This window comes from Acinonyx jubatus, chromosome A2, assembly GCF_027475565.1.
Source record: "Acinonyx jubatus isolate Ajub_Pintada_27869175 chromosome A2, VMU_Ajub_asm_v1.0, whole genome shotgun sequence".
Classification (NCBI taxonomy): domain Eukaryota; kingdom Metazoa; phylum Chordata; class Mammalia; order Carnivora; family Felidae; genus Acinonyx; species Acinonyx jubatus.
Genome location: NC_069383.1, coordinates 69,791,070 through 69,815,087, shown reverse-complemented (window position 1 = coordinate 69,815,087; position 24,018 = coordinate 69,791,070). Strand labels below are relative to the sequence as shown.

General features: G+C 35.9%; 1 protein-coding gene across 17 annotated transcripts in view; it reads left to right on the top strand.

Moving 5' to 3' along the window:
* The window catches only part of PPP1R9A (protein phosphatase 1 regulatory subunit 9A), a 323,631-nt gene that overhangs the window by 157,727 nt on the left and 141,886 nt on the right, over positions 1-24,018 (top strand). For all 17 annotated transcript variants that reach the window (XM_027071911.2, XM_053218431.1, XM_027071909.2 and 14 more), the window contains 2 exons: positions 8,715-8,847; positions 18,086-18,206. In XM_027071911.2, the coding sequence (XP_026927712.1) occupies positions 8,715-8,847; positions 18,086-18,206 (254 nt within the window). The remainder of the gene's footprint in view (positions 1-8,714; positions 8,848-18,085; positions 18,207-24,018) is intronic.

Below are 24,018 nucleotides of genomic sequence, written 5' to 3'. Positions count from 1 at the left end.
TGTTTAGACAGTTCAAAATAATCTCCTTCCATGGGCCCTGAGAAACAGAACTGGCACTGGTAAGGGTAGAAGAAGCGAATACCAACTGCTAAGACAAATGCTAGAACAGATCCTGATTTACTAACTCATCTTGTTGCTTCTGTACAAGAGTGTTAACTTGTGTGAATGAGAAGTCAGTTATTTATCTTAGGAGATTACCCCATTGCCCCCAAAAAAGGTGCCAGTTGGTGCTAATTAGTTCAGTTTTTCCGTGATGAAGACACCTGTCCAGCGGGAACTAGACCAAGGCTACCAATTTATGTCATGCTGGCCACCAGTTGTCAGTTTGTAAAACATATGTCTCCAATTTAAACTAAGTCTGGCTGAGCTGAAAGAGAACATTGCTAATTTCTCATGGATATGTTTAATTGTTTATAATAATTTGGAAAATACTGTGAAAAACATGAACATCAGTGGAGTCACCGAGTTTTCTGTTAAGCTGTTGACTGGAAAAACACACTAATTTGGGCTTCATTGTCTTAGAGTTTGTCCAGATTTAGAATGAGCTAAATTTATATTTATTTATGACAGAATTTCTCTCTGATTACTTCAATAGTATAAACTGTCTTTGCAAGGAGATATTAAAACTTTTCAAGTACTTAAACAGTACATATTTGCAGATAAATGATACTAATTATAATTCAGTTCTCTTTTCTCAAAGTGGAGAAATAAGGGACCTTATAGTCTTTTTGTTTCATTGATAATTTGAGTATATGTAGCCTTAATAAAATTCTACCTATTTTGAAATATTTTATTAAAGATCTTCTTATATATAGCTTTATCTTTCCAAAGAGTCAACCATAGCTATTCTAAATTTAAAGAGTTAACATCCTCCATATTTGGTTGTTGATTATCTCTTAAGTATGAAGTTTTTGGTGCCACTGATGATAAAGAAATGTATATTTGATTTTATCATGGGTTTTATACACATTCTATGACTATGTCTAGGGATATGAAGATTTACAACACTACACGAGATATAAAAAAACATTATCAATATATGATTGTCTTTATCAGATGTCAAAAGACTAGTTTGGGAGCAGAGAGTTTTCTGTTTTAAAGGCTTTGTGACGGTTAATTTTATGTGTCAACTTGACTGGGTCACAGTGCCTAGATATCTGGGTGAAACATTCTATTGTCTCTGTGAGGGTGTTTTTGAATGGGATTAACATTTCAATTATTATGTGTGTTGAGTAAAGCAAATTGCCCTCTAGATTGGGCAGTCCAAGCCCATTGGTGAATGGGCTTCATCCAACCAGTTGAAGGCCTGAAGAGTGAGACACTGACTTCCTCTGAGGAAGAGGTACTTTTGCCAGTGAGCTGCCTTCACACTTGAACTACAGCATCAACTTTACCCTGGTTCTCGAGCCTGCTGGCTTACCCTGAAGATTTTGGACTTGTGAGCCTCTATAATTGGGTGAGCCAAGTCCTTAAAATAAATCTAGTTTAACACAAATACAAATATTATATGTATATTATACCATATATCATACACGCACGCACACACACACATACACACCTAGACACACACACACATCCTGTTGGTTCTGTTTGTCTGGGGAACCCTGACAAATATAGGGTTCTTTGTGTCACCTTTTGAGCTAGCCTACTCTGTACATATCATTATGTAGAGAATGCTTGTTTCTTCACTTCTTGTTATTTAGTTATCCATGAAAACACTTGGCTTACATATAGTGAAATACACCTTTTGTTTTTATAGACTTTTCGTTAATTATCCTTATGTATACCATGTACGTTGTTCTCTGAGCTTCAGATTTCGCATATAAAAATAGGAAAAGTATGGACTGTCTTACTCTTTCCTGCTTTATTTACTGGATCAGTTGGTACAAGGGTTAAAGATAATTTGTGTTGGGGCGCCTGGGTGGCTCAGTCGGTTGAGCGTCCGACTTCAGCTCAGGTCACGATCTTGCGGTCCGCGAGTTCGAGCCCCGCGTCGGGCTCTGGGCTGATGGCTCAGAGCCTGGAGCCTGCTTCTGATTCTGTGTCTCCCTCTCTCTCTGCCCCTCCCCCGTTCATGCTGTGTCTCTCTCTGTCTCAAAAATAAATAAATGTTAAAAAAATAAAAATAAAAAAAAATTAAAAAAAGATAATTTGTGTTGTTTATGCTGTCTGTAGTTTACTTGCAATTACTTCAACCTATGCATTGCAATATTTACGGGTGTAACTTTGTTTTAGGAGCCTTTAGTTATCATTCCAGGTATACTGATCACAAATCTTCACCCTAGGATTATTTAGTATTTGAAAGACCCTAATGAGAAGTCGACTCTACAGAATTGGGCACTTTAAATCTATACAAGAAGGCTTATTAATGTTATTTATTAATGTTAAGGATGTTACAAGTAATTAGTGAAATGAATGATGTTGAAAATATATGGATTGGCCTTAGAAATATTTTGTGTTAATGGACTTTGACTTGGGCAAGGCAAGCAAGCTGGCAGCTTTTGGAGTAGCACCTAACGCCAGTACTCATGTGGCTCTATTTTCTGATATGTAGGATTCTGTTGAGTGGTCCTAACAGAAGGTTAAATATATCCCACTGTAGAGCATTGTCACAGCTGCTTTAGTACACTTTCATGCAGGTTACTTGTCAGAGAAACTTGAGAACAGAAACCTGGGACTTTACTGTGTTTACAAGATAGAGCTCTTGGTCTGTTTTTTCACCTTCCTGGTCGTTAATGTTATTTGTGTGCAGCAGAAAGCCCTCACCTATTTAGAATCTTTGGAGACTACCGGTGTTTGCCTCCAAATACCTGATAATTGTGAACTCCAGCTTGGCTTACATTACTTTGCAACAAAAACCTAACATACTCTGGCATGTACTAGGCAGTCAAGAAACAAGAATTCTCACTGTCATAAATCAATGAACTGCCTTCTGGGGGAAGAAAGGGAAAGCCGAGTTTGTATATTGCCCAAAAGCCATTAGGATGCTCCTTTCTGTAGATGGTTTGTCACCAAATTTGTTTTCAAAACTTTAATATGTGGATTATCTGCTCCATGCTTTCTTTTACCTTCTATTTAGAGTCACTTTCGCAGAGGTGCTAAAATCATGTGAAGGTGAGTTCGAGTGCTGCTGAGGAAGCTGGTGATAAGTGGGGCCTGTTTGTGGAAGCATGTGAATGCCTTGGCTGATTCTTGGGAGCATGCTGTGCCAAGCCCTCATCTGAAACGCAGTGTGCTAGAACCTGGAACGTTTTCCATCTTTGATGTGTCAGGAAGATGAAGCGGAACCCAGACAGCAGGTGGAACTGAGACCTTGTGGAAGCATTGCGGGAGATTCCTTCCAGTCAATATTTACATAAAATCCTGAATTTATTTTGACCTGCATTGATTAGAGAAAATGTGTCATAAGGAAATTTTTTTTTCTTATTGTTCAAAAAGTGTTGCTGTTGTTTTTGAAAAAGTGCTGTAGCTCAAACCACCAGAAATGTGAAAAAGAATGATCTTAGTTAAGATCTTACAATAAGCTAATTTTAACTTTATTTGTTTTTTATAGCCTTGGGTTACTGGGTCAGAAATGTCATTGCTAACTGTATTTGTGAACTCGTTACCCCTAAAAGCCTGCGTCTGCTGCAAAGCAAGGGATGGGGTCTTGTTTTGTTTCCTTTGATGAAGGAACAGAATATCACTTGTTGGCTCTGAAACAAGAAGTCAGACTTAAACATCCTTTTGTTTGCTTTTCTCAGTGAAATAACACAGGAACAATATGAAGGTGACTGAACTAAATATATATCGTGGTGAACTATATATTTAGAACTATATAGTATATATATGTAGTGATGGTGTTGAAAATTAGGGCCCAAGGTGCTGTTAGCCTTTAGAGTTTTTGGCATTCTAGTAATAATCATAGTTGGGTTCTGATTATTACTTGACTATCCATATTTTTGCAAAGCAGTTATGGTAATATAAATAGAAATGATAGAACCATTTTAAGAATATTGAAAGAATCAAGATCATATTGATGTAAGGGCAAGCATTTACCTAAGTCAACATCCTTTTATCTCTGAGGTTTTTCCTGGTCAAGGCAAACAAAGCCAGGCAAATGAGGAGCCATTGTGTAGAGGTAGTGCCGTTGTTCTGGACCTAGGTAGGGATTTTGGCAGACCAATCTGTGTAATAATATCCAAATAGTTATGTAGATTTTGGTTTCAGGGACATTAAGTATCATAGTGGATGAAATATTCAAAATGTAGTTATGAACAAGAATGTAAGATGAGTGTGGGTATCTGGGGACGTAGTGTTACCTCTTATATTGCCCTGGGCAAGCTTTCCCTCCTCCACACTGGACCAAGAGGCATGGTTACATGGATTTTCTCATTTCATTTTCATAACTTTATGGGGTAGGTATACTTATAATAACAGCCATTTTGTAAAGAAGGAAACTGAGACGAGCTACATAGCTAGAGAATTTAGGAAGTCTTTAAATTAGATTAAAATTGGGCTCATACCAATTGAGACTATATATACATATATATATATATATATATATATATGTAGATAAAGATATGAATGTGGGTATAGATTGACATATATACAGTGTGCTTTTTTGTTTTAATAGCATGTATTTCAGAGCCTTTCATGTCAACAGAGATCTTTTTAACCTTGCATAAAGTTACATATTCATATGTATCATAATTCAGTAAGACATTTTCTTTATCAGTGGACATTTAGGCAATTTCCAACTTTGGGCTATTACAGATAGTGCTGTAATGAACTCGCTTGCATGAACATCTTTGTACACATTTGCAAATATCTCTCTAAATACATAGATGTAGCATTATTGGGTCAAAGGATTTACATTTAAAATCTTGATAGTTGTTCTTAAATTATGTTTTTATTCCCCCCTACTTTACAAGAGTATTCTTTTTCCTGTATTCTCGCAAACAGCAGACCTCACAGTCTTTTTTTTTAAACCATTCGTTTGGGCAAATTCCTGGTATTTCCTTGTTGTACTTGACGTTTGCTTAATTTTTAGTGAAGCTGAGTGACTTTACATCATTTATTGAGCATTAATGTTTCTTTGTTGAATTCTAATTAAAATTTTCCCTACTTATACATGCAGTTGTTTGAGGTGGTAAAGCTCTTTGTATATTATGCATATTCATATTTCATCTTGTTATTTGGCAGTTTTTCCTCCTAATATTTAACTTTTCTTATAATTTCATTATGGTATATTTGTTGTCTAGAAATTTTTAGCACTGAATTTTAATCAAATAGTTTATTCATTTCTTTTAAATTTCTAGGATCTGTGGCTTTGTAGCAACATCCTAAGAGGATCTAGTCAATTAAACATTGTCCATATTTTCTTTAGTCCTTTTATAGTTTATAATTTTTTTTGTTCTTAACCACTTTAAATTTTACTTTTGTTATTGATATGAAATAGGATTTTTATCAGATAGATATTTCATTCTTTCCCTACTATTTATTGAATATATTACCCTAACTGATTTGAATAGAGAAGTAGAGGAGTAGAACAGAATACAAAAATAGATCTACCTTGGGGCCAAAACTTCATTGCCTGAATAAATGAAGTTTTATTGTATGTTTGATGTCTCATAGGGTCTGTTTCCATCCTATTCTTCTTTTCAATCAGCTTGTTAGTTTTTCCGTGAAAAATGTGAGTGGGATTTTAATTTTGACTGCTCTGTATTCATAAATTAAGTTGGGCCAAACTAACATTTACAGTAATTTAAGAGTGTAGATGCCTTTGCAATATTAAGAATTTTATCCAGGATATAGTATGCCATTACACATATTTAGGGTTTTTATATTTTTCAGTTAAATTTTATAGAGAAGGATATCCTTGCACATTTATAATTAGTAATTCCTGGGTATTTTATAGTTTCTGATCTTTTCTGTTATATTTTCTGAATTATTTTTTGTGTTTTTGTGTGTGTATTTTTTATTATGTTTCTTTAGTGAGCTCTTTTTAGTCCTAATCATGTTTATGTTAAATCTTTTGGATTCTTCAAGTAAATGATAGCTTAATCTGTACGTAATGAATTCTGGCTTTTCTTTTTCAGTTTATAGGTTTTTCCTATATACCCACATAATTTACCACACTATGAGTAAGTTGAAGATGAAAAGTGTCTTACGTGATTTTTTTTCTACAGAATGAAATAGTGATATAGTCATCTGATTGCTAGATGCCTCAAAAATTATTTAAAATACCATTTTCCAATATGGAATCACACAGTTATTTATTTAGTTTCAGGATACCCCCAAATGAACTTTTTAAACCAGCCTGATTGAGGAAGAACAGTTGATAGCAGAGAGTTTTGGGATCCTGAAAAATGTTAGGAACGTGTTAATTTATTTGAAACAGTTCTCCCATATTTATATTTTACACACACACACACACACACACACTTATTTATTAACTTTATTACTATGTGGTAGCAAAATTGAGCCATGTTTCAGAATGGATATCATTTAAATCCAAGTTCTGCAATCATCTATATATTCTTGGATCTTTAGCAGATTTTGAGAAGTAGCAAACATTAATGGAATAATTTCCAGTCATATCTGCCAGTAGTTTCCAGGACATGTAAGCTCCAGATCCAGGTAACTTTTTGTGTGTTGTTAAAGTTTGCTCCCCTAGGCATGTTCCATTGTAGTCCGCTCAACTCTCTGTGTTTCTAAAAATATAGTTATAGATAAGGATTATTTTGTCTAGGATCTTATATTTGAAGTAAACAGTCTACATCTTCTACACTCGAATATATGAATCCTTGTTTATTCTTTCAGACTCAACCTAGAGGCACCTGGGTGTCTCAGTTGGTTAAGCGTCTGACTTCGTCTCAGGTCATGATCTCGTGGTTTGTGAGTTCGAGCTCCGCATCGGGCTCTGTGCTAACAGCTCAGAACCTGGAGCCTGCTTCAGATTCTGTGTCTCCTCCTCTCTCTGCCCCTCCCACGCTCATGCTCTGTCTCTCTCTGTCTCTCAATAATGAATAAACGTTAAAAAAAATTAAAAAAAAAGACTCAACGACTTAAATATTTTCCCTTTCATGAAATTCTTCCCTTTCTCAGGCAAATGAGAAAGATTAGTTGGTATAAACTTCTGTTATATCATTTATCACATTATAGTATAGCTGTTTACTTTGATTTCTGTGTCCCCACTAACCTGTGAGTTCTCCAGTGTCCAGCACAGTGCTTGGCATAGAGCTGGCACTCAGTAAATTGTTGATGGATGCATAAAATGTGAATAAGCGATTACCAAAACTTATAAGGGAAGTGAAAGATCAAAAGGGCTGTCTAAGAGAATGTTATCAATCTGACAACTTAAGAAAAAGATTAGAGGGTTCTGTGGAAGGGGCATAGGAAGCATAGTTTATGAAAAGATTAATAAAAAAGGTACAAACCCTATAGTTTGGAAATATGCATTTTGATGCAGTGATGTTTATCATGGTGGAGAAATGTGGTAGAGACCAAATGAGTGGCACGAGGCCATGAAAACATGCTGAAAGTCGGGAAGAAAAACGGTATTCATTCTGGTACAAATATTATAAATGGCATGATTTTGATAAATTTATACCATAGGAACCACGCATCTGCTTCTATATATACATGTATTTCTGGTTTATAGGTTACCATATGTAGCATACAAGAGTTGCCAGTTTTCCAATAATATGAATGTAAAACACACCTGGACCAGCAAGGCCAACTTTCTAGGTGACATACTTGATTTCTTTCATCTCTGACCTTCTGTTCTGCTTTCTTTTTTGATTATGACTTTTTATGTATATTTATTAACAAAAAACCTTCTCCTAGATTTTAAGCTTTTGGGGACATTACAGAGTTTTTTTCAGGTATAGTTTAGATGCTTAATAATTATTAAATTTAATTGAAAATGTCAATTTTTATAATACATATTAATTAGATTGATGAACATACATTTCTTTCTTTTAGATATTCCTCAGTGAAGTAAGTGAAGGATAGTATACCTATTTCCAGCTACTTTTCAAATAGAGTAAATAAGGACAATCAAGTTTCTTATGGCTACATCTGAAGACCACATTTAGTAATCTTTCAGATGATTTAGGTGAGAAAGAAAGAGCTGGCAATATCCTAGTTCTCTGCAGCTCGTGAGCAGTATTTTGATAGTTGTTTCATTGAAAGGCTCAATGAGAATCTAATTTGGATATACATTCAAGTAAAATAAGAGATGAAAATGAGAGCTTAACCTCGCTCAGCACAGTATAGAATAGAAGTCGGTTTCAGTGATTCTCTGATTGAAATATAATTATAGTAGTGACATACCACAACACCGATGCTTGTATACGTCATAGCATGAAACGGGTTCAATGTGGGTATTTGCTTAGGTAGCTTCAAGGCCCTTCACCATAGTTTCTTCAGGAACCAGCAAAGCCTTGCAGCTAATATGATATACTCTGATTCTATAAAAAGCAATGAATTTTGCTATTCAGATAATACATCCTGTGGCTATTGTTGTCTCCCACATTATTAAAGGTGGTAGAATGATATACATTTTAAAATGTAAGTTATTTTTATTCTAATTCAATTTTCCTTTTCTTAACATCTCATTGTACAGAACTTTTAACTTACCTGGTTTTCAATACTTAGCAGGGTTTCTTAAAAAAATTAAGAAAGCCATCTTTTCTGGATTATCATCTTCTTGTGACCTCTTACTACAGGTTTTCAGCACATACTCCAATGAAGACTATGACAGGAGAAACGATGAAGTGGACCCTGTGGCTGCTTCTGCCGAGTATGAACTTGAAAAGCGTGTAGAAAAGCTGGAACTTTTCCCAGTGGAACTAGAAAAAGGTATATGAGCTCTACAATGTTTGTAATGTCATTATATTGCTATTTTAATAATACAGAAATGACTTTATTTTCCTCACCTGTAGCCCTTCTACCCCCAAGGGTTGGATAAAGTTTTAATTCTCATGGAAGATTTAATTTATTTATTACATTTCAAAAGTAGTTGAGATGAGCTCTGTATAGATGGTAGACTCCTTCTTCCCTCCCACTCCCAGCAGAAACCCATCTGCTTTAGTTGGCTGGAATGGTGACTAGTGTAGGGAGGTGTGGGTAGGGCCTCATGTTTGGTTGGTACCCTTACAAGGGTGAGAGTCCAGAGGGAGTGGGTGGATGTGAGCGCTTGGGGCAGGTGGTTGTTTTGTTTTTGTTTTTGAGTTCTTGACGGAGGGAGAGTGGTCATGGTTGGACTCTGAATGTGGTAGATGGGAGAGTGTTGGACTTTTAGAGTATGGATTTTGGAATGAAGGCAGTGGAATCTTATCTCTGAAGGGAGAGGGCTAAGAGAGAGCAGGGAGAATGGGAGCCAAGGGGCTTCCTCCCAATTTCTCCTCTTGGAAACCCAGCCTGCCTGCGGTGGGAAGTGAGGACCCATGGCCCCAGAGACTGCCATGTCTATCCTCGTGTAAGATGGGCACCCAGGAATGGAGGGGGACCCAGTGAACAGGGAGATAGCATATCTCAGAGAGTCTTGGAAAAAAGCAGAACAAACAGATGACAGCTTGAATAACAAAATGAAGCAAATGAAAAACCAAATGAGGATATCAAGTATGGCTTAAAAAAAGACATTCTTAAGCAAAGCAACAACCAAAACGATTTTTGTTTTAGTTTATTTATTTATTTTGAGAGAGAGAGAAAGTAGGGGAGGGGGAGAGAATGAGAGGGGGAGAGAGAGAATCCCAAGCAGGCTTCACACTTCAGTGCAGAGCCTGATGAGGGGCTTAAACCCACGAACCGTGAGATCATGACCTGAGCCAAAATCAAAATGACCTACTGAGCCACCCAGGCACCCCCAAAAACGATTTTAAAATTAAAAATTTCAGTGGAGGAATTGAAGAGGAAAAGATGGTATTGTTGAGACTCAAACTGGTAGCCTAGGTCAAGTGTAAGAAATAAACCAAACTAATTCTTAAAATGATAGAATAAAAGGTCCATGAGAAATCACGAAGGAGACCCAACATGCACATTGTAGGTGACAGAAGGGGAAAAGAAGGGGATGAGAGATATATTAGACAAAACAAGGAAGAAATTTTCCTGAGCTCAAAAAAAACCTGAGCCTCCTATTTGGAAGGGCCTAACCAATTGATGAGCAGTGAGAGGACCTAAAAAACATCCCACGCTTAAGCGTGGCTAAATCCTCATCTTCTTTTTTTTTCTTTTATATATACACATATGTATATATATGTATATGTAATATAATTATATATAATTATATATTATATTATAATAATATATATTATTTAATACTTATTTAATATATAATTATTAAATCTAAATATAAATATATGTTAAATATAAACACATAAATTAAATATATTATTTAATTTGTATATTTAATATAATATATTAAATATATAATATATAATATGTATGTATATATAAAATATATATAATTTATTGTCGAATTGGTTTCTGTACAACACCCAGTGCTCATCCCAACAGGTGCCCTCCTCAATGCCCATCACCCACTTTCCCCTTTCCCCCAACCCCCATCAACCCTCAGTTTGTTCTCAGTATTTAAGAGTCTCTTATGGTTTGCCTCCTCCCCTCTCTGTAACTTTTTTCCCCCCCTTCCCCTCCCCCCGGTCCTCTGTTGAGTTTCTCAGGATCCATATATGAGTGAAAACATACGGTATCTGTCTTTCTCTGCCTGACTTATTTCACTTGGCATAACGCTTTCCAGTTCCATCCACATTGCTACAAATGGCCAGATTTCATTCTTTCTCATTGCCAAGTAGTATTCCATTGTATATATAAACCACATCTTTATCCATTCGTCAATTGATGGACATTTAGGCTCTTCCCATAATTTGGCTATTGTTGAAAGTGCTGCTATAAACATTGGGGTACAAGTGCCCCTACGCAATAGCACTCCTGTATCCCTTGGGTAAATTCCTAGCAGTGCTACTGCTGGGTCATAGGGATGCTACTGCTTAGCAGCGATGAAAAGAAACAAGGTGCAACTTGTAAACAGCAAAGGTCAGGGAAAAAGAGTTGAAAACTGTAACTATTAGGCATCAAATTATTTGCATTAAAAAAATGTAAAGAATACCTGTCATTGCACCAAACATGACTGGCTAATTGTTCCCATTAAGAGACACTCTCATTTGAAGTTAACAAGGATGTAAGAGTGATACTTACATTTTTCATTCATTTACAAATGTAAAAACCAATCCTAGCTTATGGCCCATACAAAAATAGCTGGAACTGGCCGTGGGCCATTGTATTGCTTATAATATACCAAAAATGAGAACAATTCAAATATTCATTAATGATAGAAAAGAGTAAAATGAAGGAGCCTAAGTTCCATGCAGCAGTGTGTATGATTGTTACAAACATGAAATTGAAGTGGAGAAAAAGCAAATCACAGAAGAATTCATTCAGTGTAATTCCCTTTACTTAAATGTCAGAGCCAGGAAAAATTAAACAGTGTATTGTTTAGAGATACACAAATAAGTGGTTTTAAAAAGCAGTATTTAAAAAAGGAGGGAGTGAGGGGTGCCTGAGTGGCTCAGTTGGTTAAGTGTCCAACTCTTGATTTTGGTTCAGGTCATGATCCCTGGGTCATTGGATCAAGCCCTGTGTCGGGTTCCATGCTTGAACATGGAGCCTGCTTGAGATTCTCTCTCCCTCCCTTTGGTCCTCTCCCTGACTCATTCTCTTTCTCTATAAAATAAATAAAAATATAAAAATAAAAAAGGAGGGAATGATTGACACAATATTTAGGGTAATTGTTACTGAGGGAAGAGTTATGATATGAGGGAGGGGTGCATAGTGGGCTTTTTGTGTGTTGGTAATATTCTGTGTCTTTGTTAGTACATGGACGTTTGTTTTATTTTCTTCTTTAAACACGTTTTGTAGATAAATGTTTTCATAAACTCTCATTTGTGTTTTTCATAATAAAAGTTAAATTAAGAAAAATTAAGCTAGAAGAGAACCAGATGAAGTACAATTATTTTTAATTTTTTGAGCAGCCTCCATACTGGTTCCTGAAGTGGCTGCACCAGTTTACATTCCCAGTAACAGCACACAAGTGTTCCTTTTACACTGCATCCTTGTCAACACCTGTTATCTCTGGTTTTTTGGCTGATAGCCATTCTAACATTCTAATAAGGTGGTTTCTCATTGTGGTCTTGATTTGCGTTTCCCTGATGATTAGTGATGAGCACCTTTTGATATCCTGATGGCCATTTGTATGTCTTCTTTGGAAAAGTGTCCATTCACTTCTTCCGCCTCTTTTTAATTGGATTTTTTTTTTTTTTTGCTGTTAAGTTGCATGAGTTCTTTATATATTTTAGATATTAACCCCTTATCAAATATTTCCCCCCATTCTGCAGGCTGTCTTTCATTCTGTTAATGGTTTCCTTTGCTGTGCAGAAGCTTTTAGTTTGATGTAGTCCCACTTACTTATTTTTGCTTTTGGTGTCAAATCCAAAAAGTCATTACCAAGACTGATGTTAAGGAAGTTACCTGCTATCTTTTCTTCTAGGTGTTTTATGGTTTCAAGTCTTAAATGTAAGTCTTTAATCCATTTTTGAGTTGATTTTTGCGTACAATATAAGATAGGGGTCCATTCTCTTATATGTGGCTGCCCAGTTTTCCCAGCACCACTTTTTGGAGTGGCTATCCTTTCCCCATGGCATATTCTTGGCTTCTTTGTCATAAATTAATTGACCAAATATGCATAGGTTTATTTCAGGGCTCTCTATTCTGTTCCATGGATCTATGTGTCTTTTTTTAATGGCCGTACCATACTGTTTTGATCGCTAATGCTTTGAAATATAGTTTAAAACCAGCTTTGTTCTTACTCAAGTTTTCTTTAACTATTTGGAATTTTTGGTGGTGCCATACAAATTTTACAATTGTTTGTTCTATTTCTGTGAAAAATGTCACTGGAATTTTGATAGAGATTGTATTGAATTTGTAGATTGCTTTGGGTAGTATGGACATTTTAACAATATTAATTCTTTGAATCCTGACTATGGACAATCTTTCCATTTATTTGTGTCTTCAGTTTCTTTCATCAATGTCATAGCTTTCAGTATCTAGATCTTTCACCTCCTTAGTTAAGTTTATTTGTAAGTATTTAATTCTTTTTGCTGCAATTGTAAATGGAATTATTTTTTTAACTGCTCTTTCTGATAGTTCATTGTTAGTGTATAAATACCTAAATATGATATAAACTATAGATCATAATACCAACAGGGAATTATACTTTTAAATTCAAGAAACTTTTAAAAAATAAATAAATTGAGGAAACACAAAAAATATGACTGTTAAAACCAGAAGTTTAATTTGGAATGCTCTTTAAATGTAGTAATTAGTATAAACAATAGAAAACAAAGGATGACAAATAATGTTTTGCTTATATATTTATATTATATATAATTATATAAAAATGAAAACTAAATGTAATGACAAGCCAAACTGATTCTAATTTTAACATGTTAGAATTGATAATATTATATGTAAAAGGAGGTCAGGTGCCACATACATGTAAAAAAAATTAATAGTTTTTTCTTTATATTTACATTAAGAACATAAATGTGAAAATGGGAACATTTCATTTACAATAGCATAAAAATAACAAAGTACTTATTAATCACTGAGGAAAAAGTATTTATCTGTTGAAAATCCATATTTTTGAAAGATATAAGATGTAAGCAAATAGAAGGATATACTATATTCTTGGATTTTTGAAAAGATCAGTATGGAAAATTCTCTCCTATTCTTCACCTCTGATACCTATAAATTAATATATAAATTTAATTCAGTTCAAGTGCAATATATCAGAGTTGGATTGAAAGAGGATTGCATAATGTAAAACTAAATTTTATATGGGAAAATACAGACCTAAGGGAAGTATGAAAAAGAATGTGACAGGTTTTAATTTCTTAAATATCTGAATATAATGTAAAGCCTCTATAATCAGAACAAATCGTATTCATATAGCAATTGATCAATGGAACAAAATAGAAAATATAGAGAAAAATGTTAGTATGCATGAGAATTTAATACATGACATGTGTGATTTGCTAATATGCCATTGAGGCCTGTGCAGGTCCCAACCTGTCTGTGGTTTGGGTTGCTATCTGCCTCATAAAGCAAAGTAGAGGGTTTGTCGTCTGGGAAGACAAAGTCGTCTTCTCTGGAAAAGCCTCCTACATAGTTGGCTTTGGCTTTGGCCTCTTCCGGGAATAGGGAAAGCAGGGATTGAGGCCTTATGAGTCTGGGTTTTCAACTGAGGTAGAGAGAAAAGACAGTGCTTATAACTAGACAGTCCAGAGTTGGGTATAGTTACCTCCAGGACTCGTTATTGTTAGCCCAGCCTAGTCTTTATGACATAATAGAAGTGGATTTCTTAACAATAAAATAGGGGCACCTAGATGGCTCCACTGGTTAAGCATCCAACTTTTGATTTTGGCTCAAGTCATGATCTCATGGTTGTGAAACTGAGCCCCATGTCGGGCTCTGCCCTGAGCGTGGAGCCTGCTTGAGATTCTGTCTCTCTCTCTCCCTCTGTCCTTCCTCCACTTGTGCTCTCTCTCTCTCAAAAGAAGAGAAAATCAATAAAATAATAATAATACAGTTAAAAAACAGCATAGGGTGTTTTACAAATGGTTCTGGCATAACTGAACATCTGAAGGGAAGAACATAAAGTTGGGCACCTTCATTTTCATTATATAAAAAATAACTCTATATGAGTTAATTAGATATTAAAAATAAAGTAATAAGGATTTTGACAAAAACTTAAAATTTAATGCTTTCTTCAATTACAAAAATACCTGCTTTCTTCGATTGCAAAAATCATGTAGGCATGTGGATGGAAAGGCTTAACCAAAAGAGGGTCCAATCAAATCATCCAAAATTTTAAGCTTTTAAAGGCAATATTGTCAAACAGAGGCAATCTTCATTGTAGATGACATGGAGTTAATATGTATAATATGCTAAGAAACTTTGCAAATTATCAGAAAAGAAAGATAGGGAAAACTCAGTAGAAAAATTGGCAGTTTAGCGAAAAAAACATCTAATGACCCACGCTCCCATGAATATGAGCTGAAATTTCATGAGCAATGAGTGGAATGCTAAGCCAACATGAGCTTCTTTCCTGAGAGAAAAAATAAGCTCTGAGCTCCAGAGTATGGTGCCGGCGTCTTCCATGGAAACACATCCTCACAGTCTTTTACATCTTTTCCTGGCTGCTTTGCCTGGTTACTTAGTGCTCTGCCTGTCCCTCTGCAGAGGAAGACCAGGCGGCTGCTGGGTTCTTGACAGCCACAGGAATTAGTGCCCTTCCAAGAAAGTGGCTCTGGACTTGACCTATGCTTGACACATCTCCCAGAGAGCCATATAGGGATGAAATCAGTCATCTGGTCGCTGTGGGTTGATTGTATTCTTCGTTTAATTGTGTTTGAGTTATCATCTTGTCTTTCGGGTAGTCTGCACTGGAATTGAGGATGGCTCAAGCTATTACCGCTTTTTCTACTATTGGGTTTACAGCTCTGCAAATCTGTGTAATTTTCCAGTGACAGCAACAAGGGCTGCTAAGGCAGGAAGATAATTTTACTAAAGCCTGAGTTCAGGCAGGGAAAATGCACTTAAAAACTAAGAAATCACTTTCATGCAGGATAGTGGCAGGAAGGAGCTGCTTAATGGCGTGATGGCACAGAGAATCTACATTTGAAAGGAGCTCTTTGAATGTACTGAGCATGGGAAAGTTTCACTTACAGCTCAACATTGGCTTGACAGTGTGATAATTCACAATGAAAAGAAACTCCTATAAATATAGTGAATGTGAGCAAGAATTTGGCTAAATGCTTAATATGTAGCAGCTTTCATATATGAGAGGAACTCTATGTATGGCATCATTTAATGTGGATGAGTCTACAGTGATCGGCTCTTAAAGCAAGAGCAGATGCTCTGGGGAGAAAATCTTGCATGTGTGTAAACACTGTGGGAAGGCTTTGGGTCACCATTCAGCCTCTCACCAACATGAACAAATTCCCACTGTAGCAAACCCCGTGAGTATGATGGATGTGAGCAAGAATTCAGCTGTGCAGCTCACCTTCGTACACACAGGAGAATTCCTGTGGGCGAGAAGAAACTTTGTCCACGTGACTAGTGAGGAAGGGCCTGTAGTACAGATGTAAGTTTCCCTTTCACGAAAAAACTCATTCTGGGGAGAGCCCCTAAAGCTGTAACAAATGTAGGAAAATTTTTAACCAGAGGCAGCCTCTGGATGAACATGAGTATCTGTACCAGAGACATGATGAGAATAAAATCAGAATGGGAAGTCACGTGTGGGCAAACATTCTAAACATAAGGGCTGAAGGAATGTCTACGGTGGTTTTTTGCGCACTAGTCACCACTGAAGCTCTACACTGGAGAGGTACCTGTGCCTCTAACCAACGTGGAAGTACCTTCATGTGGGGGTCACATCAAAGAGTTCCTCCAGGGAGAACTCTCTATGAATCTTTCTTTAGCACACAACTGAGTAAACAGATCACACTTGTGCTGATTTTGAAAAATGTAGAATAAAGATTAGGATTACTAATTGTACTTAGGAACACTTAAAGCAGAAGTCGGTGTCAAGGAGTAATAACCAGTGAGATGAACCCTACTGAAAAAATTGCTAATTAAGAATACTTACTGTATGGGGCACCTGGGTGGCTCAGTCGGTTAAGTGTCTGACTTCGGCTCAGGTCATGATCTCACGGTTCGTGGGTTCGAGCCCCATGTCGGGCTCTGTGCTGACAGCTCGGAGCCTGGAGCCTGCTTCTGATTCTGTGTCTCCGTCTCTCCGTCTGCCCCTCTCCTGCTCATGCTGTCTGTCTCTGTTTCTCAAAAATAAATAAATGTAGAAAAAAATTAAAAAAAAGAATACTTACTGTATGAAATATTATTGCTAAAAAGTCTTCTGAAAGTGTCAAGCATTCTGTTGACTCTGTGAGCCAGTTTTCCTTTAACAATCCACGCTGCTGATTAATCGGTTAGTGTCAGTTTTTCTATGCAGCTAGCTAATACAACAATGGTTACAAAGACTTTGAGGCTATCAGAAAATAACTTTGAATGTTAACCCAAAAATGTGGAATGCGAAATAGTGTATCTTTTATTTCATTGGTGTGAATATATGTATATTCACAGAAAAGACAAATGGAAATATGGATAAACATATTATTGTCAATGAATTTAAAAACATATTTGTCAGTGTTGTTCACAAGGCAAGGAACATGGAAACAAAAGAGAATGCCTGTCAGTAGAGAAGTGGGTGGATAAGTGATGACACCATCTCACCAGGATATATTATACAATCATTAGAAGTGAGTTAAGGCTGTGTAAGTTGATATCCATGATATATCATTGAATTAGAGAATTAAGCTGCAGAGAGAACTAGGTATAATGTGATCTTATTTGTATAAAGCAAGTAGGAAGGAAAAATAAGCCATTTCATAGACGCACACATACATATATGTACGTGTACTTGTATTTATGCATATATATATATATATACATATACGTTGTAGTTGTTGATACTTTTATATGCTTGTATAGTAGGACTAGGGAAAGTCATGAAAGACACATGCCACCTGACTAACATGAATGGGGATATGAAACAAATGAAAGGGAAAAGACCACATGAATGAAGGGGAAATTTTAGATATACTAAGATCACATTTATTTAAAGTAATATATATGTGTTTTGGTATGTATGCTTTTGTGTTTAAAATATTATTTAGAGAGGCTGTGTTTTAAGGCAGATTGATTACTCAGTAATCCAATTATTACTTTTTCTTGGGATGACAATGAATAGCCACTTGCAGTAATAAAATGAGATTAAACCCACAAGCCTTTTGGGGGGTCTTATTTGATATCTTTTCTCCGCAGCAATAGAAAAAAAATAATCTGCCAAGGCAAACATGTCCTATAGTCCATAAAGAACAAAATTAAAGGCAATAAATAAGTCTCACCAGCTAACTTACATATAAAACTTAGGTTGTTGTGGTTTTCTTGCCCTTTTTCATAGATGAAGATGGACTTGGTATAAGCATTATTGGAATGGGTGTTGGAGCAGATGCCGGGCTTGAAAAGCTGGGAATATTTGTCAAAACAGTAACAGAAGGTGGTGCTGCCCAGAGGGATGGCAGGTAAGCTAACTACTATCATTAATAACTAAAGTCTTCTAAGAAATTTTTTTGGGAATTTCTTTCAGTGGCTTCCTTCTTCTGATTTTTTTAAGACAGAATTTTGGAGTGTGTCTCATAAAAGGAAAATGTTAAAGCCTTTGAATTACTTTATGATTTGTAGGCAGAGTACCTGCTTTCTTCAATGTATGTTAAATAAATAGGTGGTTGGGTCTATCATCTGTATCTCTCTACCTTTGATATGTATTCATTCATCTGTCTGGTGGGAAGTTGGCAGAAGCATGGGTGTGTATTATAGAAGGATATGTACTGTGGAGATGAGCATTTAGTGTCATTTCAGAGATAGCAAAACAAATGGTAATATTTTTGGCACTTTTGAGAATGACAGAGGTAGAAGGAAAAATAGGAACCCTAATTCTGCAATGATGGTAATTCTGGAGCTAACATTTCTCAAAATGTATTCTGACTAAAAACAGGTTCTTGATTGCCAAGTAAACTTGTGGAATTAAAATCTCTCAGAGAGGAATCTGAGAGCCTTTACTTAAACACCCACTTTGGGTAATTTGGATGCATGCCAGCACATCAGATGATTGTTGTTTTATGTCTTAGCTTTCATCATCTCAAGCTACAAGTATCTCTAAAGATTTTGATTAAATCCTCACACTAGGCTCCTGCTGCATCAAGCTGGGGCTGAAGCAGAGGTTGGCTATAGAAATAAAAGTTGATTAAAAAATATGAGTGCCAGGGGCGCCTGGGTGGCTCAGTCGGTTAAGCGGCCGACTTGGGCTCAGGTCATGATCTCGTGGTCTGTGAGTTCGAGCCCTGCGTCGGGCTCTGTGCTAACAGCTCAGAGCCTGGAGCCTGTTTCAGATTCTGTGTCTCCCTCTCTCTCTCTCTCTGACCCTCCCCTGTTCATGCTCTGTCTCTCTCTGTCTCAAAAATAAATAAACGTTAAAAAAAATTAAAAAAAAATATGAGTGCCAGATTCAAAGAAATGTTAACTTATTTTTTTAGAAGCACTTTGATTTTTTTTCAAGGTTTAAGCATACATCACTTAACCATCTTATCAAGAAATGATAAAACATGTTGAAAATCATTTGCAAATCTCTGGTGAGACCCATGGTAGTGTTATTTCTTTTGTAATCCTAAAAACACATTGATATACACAGATATTTTCCAAGTGGAACTAAATTGATTTATTTAAATAGAAACCCACACCAGTATCATCTCTTTTTCCGTGAGGCAAGGGACCACATCTCAGTCAATAGCCTCATTTGTATTCCCATAACACTTGAACAGAGAAGGTCTGAAATTAATCTTTTGCGTGAATGTTCAGTTGATTGTGTATCACACTTAAAATAAAGAAAGTGGGATATTAATATTTTGTGTTAAAAAGTAATTTGTTAACATTTCCCCCTTTTCAAGTAGTTATGGAAATAACCCTTTACCCTTTGAAGGAGTTATATGATGGTAGTAACAAATATTTCCCATTATTAATGAAGAAACTTTCTTCCAAGTGAGCTAAAAGTTGTTTGTAAGATCTGTATCCTTTCTCTTTAAGTTTCACCAAAACTTTAAAAGCTTTCTAAAATCAGAGGGAATAATTCTTATTGTTAGCATTCAAACAGTATGAAATTATTATGAACCATCTGTCTAAATGGGTCACAAAGCCAAACCAAAATACGAATTGATTAAAAACCAAAAAGGTAGAGGGGCGCCTGGGTGGCTCAGTCAGTTAAGCATACTCTTGGTTTTTGGCTCAGGTCATAATCTCAGGGTTTGTGAGTTTGAGCCCGCATCAGGCTCTGCACTGGCAGTGCAGAACTTGCTTGGTATTCTCTTTTCTATCTTTCTCCCTCTGCTCCTCCCCAGCTTGCTCTCTGTCTCCCTCTCAAAATAAATAAATAAACATTTTTTTTTTTTAAAGAAAAGGTAGAAAATTTTGCATTTAGCACTTAGTCAGTTGCCATTGTTCTGAACTTAGATCTATTTGTTTTTCCATCACTCACTTTTAAAATTAGGTTTGTTTTTTCTTAACCTGTTTACTAATTTGTTGTCCTACATAGTTTCAGTATTTACATTGATGTGAGAAGTTTGCTTTATAGGTCCCAGTGTGTATTTTCTCAGTCCTTTTAAATGGATGTTTACCTAGTACAGTAATCCTGCTGTTGTTACAATAGATGCTTAATACATGCCTCAGTGAATATATTAAGAGAAGCAACTTGATGAAATGAACAGAATCTTTGGGATCATGTGACCAGCAGTCTTAATTCTATCCCTTCTACTTACCGGCTATGAGATATTGAACAAATTACTTAATTTTCATGTTATCTACAACTGCAGCGTTGTTGTAAGCATTAAATATGCTTATGTAAATTAAAGCCTTCCACAGTGCTGTTTGCATATGGAACTTTTCTTGAATGAGGTAGGAATAAAGTAGGAATTGAAATTTATTGAAAAATAGTTATTATGGGAAGTCTTATGAAAAACTATAGAAAGATGTATAAAATATGCACAGAATTGTTACGTTTTAGAGTTCAGAGGAACTTTAGAGATCTTTAAATTCATACTTTTCATATTATATGTGTATAAAAATTGAGGAGATCTATATAGTCTCATTATTAGACCTATGGCAGTGTTCACAACTTTTCAATTATATTATTATTCCCACCATTAGTGGTGTGCTCATTTGCACAATATTTAAATGTTTTTTGTTGTTTAAAATTTATCAATATAAAAAATTTACAAAGGAACAGTTGGTTGCTGCCTACAGTTAATTTTAATAGTTTTTAAAAAAGTTATGTGTACTTATGGATATAGAAAAATATTATATGAAGGACTTACAAATCACTGTGATTAGTGTGATGCCATTCTTGTGTGGATATGGTTTCTATTCATCCCACCCAACTTCTCTGTCTCTCTCTTGTTCTTTCTCTCACAAAATGTAGAATTAATATACACCAAAGTATTGAATGGCTCTAGTCTGTGTGAGATTTTTTAAAAATTTTAGTTAATATGGAATATTTAATTTTTCTATAGAGAATTTGTAATTCTTGTATATGTATTTTAAATATTTTCTTTTTTTTAATGTTTATTTATTTTTGAGAGAGAGAGAGACAGAGCATGAGCAGGAGGAGGGCAGAGAGTGAGGGAGACACAGAATTGGAAGCAGGCTCCAGGCACTGAGATGTTAGCACAGAGGCTGACGTGGGGCTCAAAGCCAGGCACCCCTGTATATATATTTTGATCTACAATTAAAAATAATAAAGTTATCACCATGTGGCTTCAGGAAAGTTGTTCTTTACACTCCAGTTATGGACAAAATTAATGTTCTGGATTAGATGTTCTTTGTAATTCCTTTTAGCTTTAAAAGTATAAAAAGCCTTTTTTTTTTTAAACTTTCTAGCTTGCTTTAGCTTCTTAACTCTATTTAAGAAAATGATTTCAATTTATTCTCAGTTTTGTCACATTTCCTTCAAGGGATGTTAAATAAACAGACTTAGAGACTTACATAGAACATTGTTTTCTCCCTCCTCCCTACTTACTGCCCCTACACAAGAAATCTTTCCTGTTGCGATTGCTTTTACCCCTTCTAAACATCTCATAAACACACCATATTTTGAGCACTTTAAAAAATTTGCCGTGGATATTTTATCTCCTGCATTACCCAGGATGTAGTTAAAAAGTTTTGAGTCTTCCCTACTTTTTGATACTATCTGTGACCTACATTTGAAATTTCTCTTGTCAAGCTTTTCATGCCTATCTGTACCTTTTCATATGATGACTGAAACGCAGGGGGTACTCACTAAATATTTGTTGAATGAGTTAATAGTTGTGTGTTAATCACTTTCAAAACATTTACTTAGGCCTAACCTTTTTCTCCCTTCCCTTCTTTTGCTTTTCTCTCCCTCTTTGTCTTTTTTGTGCTGGCCTGCCTCTTGCAGAGTAACTTGCAATGTAGCTAAATGACATGAGATGATAGCCATTTCCACCATCTGTTTTAGTTTTAAAGTTTTAGTAAAATAATACTAATAATAAATATTAGTAATAAGTGACGTTCATTAAGGTTAATTTTAGTAAGCTAAAATTAATTTTTAGTGAAAATAATATTGTGAATAATACCATTAGGTTTTGCTGCCATGAATTTTATGGTCGGTACACAGGACGCTAATTATTTCTCCAATCCTCTTTCATGAATCTATAAAGCAAAATCATCTTTATAACAACACAGGTGAAAGTGCTGATAGTAGAATAAGTCATGTGGATAATAACTGAGAAAAGATAGTAATAATGCTGTGCTAAAGAAGCAAATTAAAAATGCACTTGGGATCTGCTTTGTTTCTGGCTCCTATGTTTGTTTCTCAGGCTTTTGCATATCAACATTTTAGAACACCGTCCTGTTCAGTTTTTTTGAAAAAGTTATCAAATGTGAAATGACGGTTGCTATGTAGTTTACCTTCATTCAAGCCTTTCAAGGTTTTCTAACCATTTTAATTGTTTTTGACCAGCTTTAGGGTAGCACCAACACGTAAAACAGACGAAGAGTTCTATTCTTAGCTTTCCCTGCAGTAGACACTCCCTCTTGCTCCCTCTGCTCCCTCAAGCAGGACCCATCTGTGCCCCTGAGGCACCCTCCAGCCTGGGACAACCTGAATGGAAACTGCCGTTTTAATTGTGTCCATCTGTCATAATTCCTTAGCTGATGGTTTCCTCTCGGTGCACACACTCTTGTGTCACTCTTCTCATCAAATATTTTGCTTGTTCGCCCCTTAGAGAGTTGGGACATTACTGCTTTCATATGGATGTATTTTCACATACACTTACAACTTCAGTCTCTGGCATTTAGGGGAAAACTCCTTTGACCAGAGTTCATTAATGTTGCTCCAGCTGGTCTCTCTTTCACTCAGCGTTGGTTGCTGTGTTTACATAAGCCCTATGAGGTAGAATTTTTGTTTTTGCTTCCCCTTCCCAGATCTATCATGTCAACAGATAACCATCCAGTAACATTAAACAAACCCTACCATTGTCCAACTTCTATATTTTTGTTAGCCTTACCCCCACTGGTTCTGGGTGTTAGGTTCAGAGTGGAGGGATACCGGAAACAGCACTGAGGTTGAAGAGCAGGAGCTTGAACACTGTTGTTTATTAGCACATGGAAACGATTACCAACTAGCCAGGTACGTTCCCCTAAACTCCTTTCCAGTAGGCAGTGTTTCCAGGGAAAAACAGGCTGTTTCCTCTGCTATTCTGGAGAATTTTTGGAAAGCCCAGATTATCTGCCTTCTTTGGGCTCTGGGATGGTCTGATTCAGAGATCTGTCCATTTTAATTTTTACCACCAGGACTCCTCCCTTGTCTTTTTTTTGTGCTTCTAATTATGCACCAAGATTTGAGAGATTATCAGTGTCACTGTGCTGTGAGGAGAACCTTTTTCTCTAACATAATAACCATTTATGTATTAAATACTCTTCTGGCTTATGATCTAGTGGGTTGTAGGGTCAGTTTACGGTGGCAGTAAATCTAAATTGCTACCCTTTCTTTTTAGCCAATAATTATTTCCCTCATCCCCTGTCCAGGCTTCTTTACGTCTCCTTTTTCTTCCGCTCATTTTTAGTTTCTTAGCTTTGTTTCCCACTTAATCACCGCAGAGTCTACCCCTGTAAAAAGGTCAATTAAAATACCTCTCAAAATACCAAACTCAACAGAACTTCCTTCTCTCCCTCTCTTTTTAAAATTAGAGGTAGTTTTTATTTCCTTGGTGTTTTTTATTTTATTTTATTTTTGTTATTTGTTTTCATTTTTTTTCTGTAATGAAT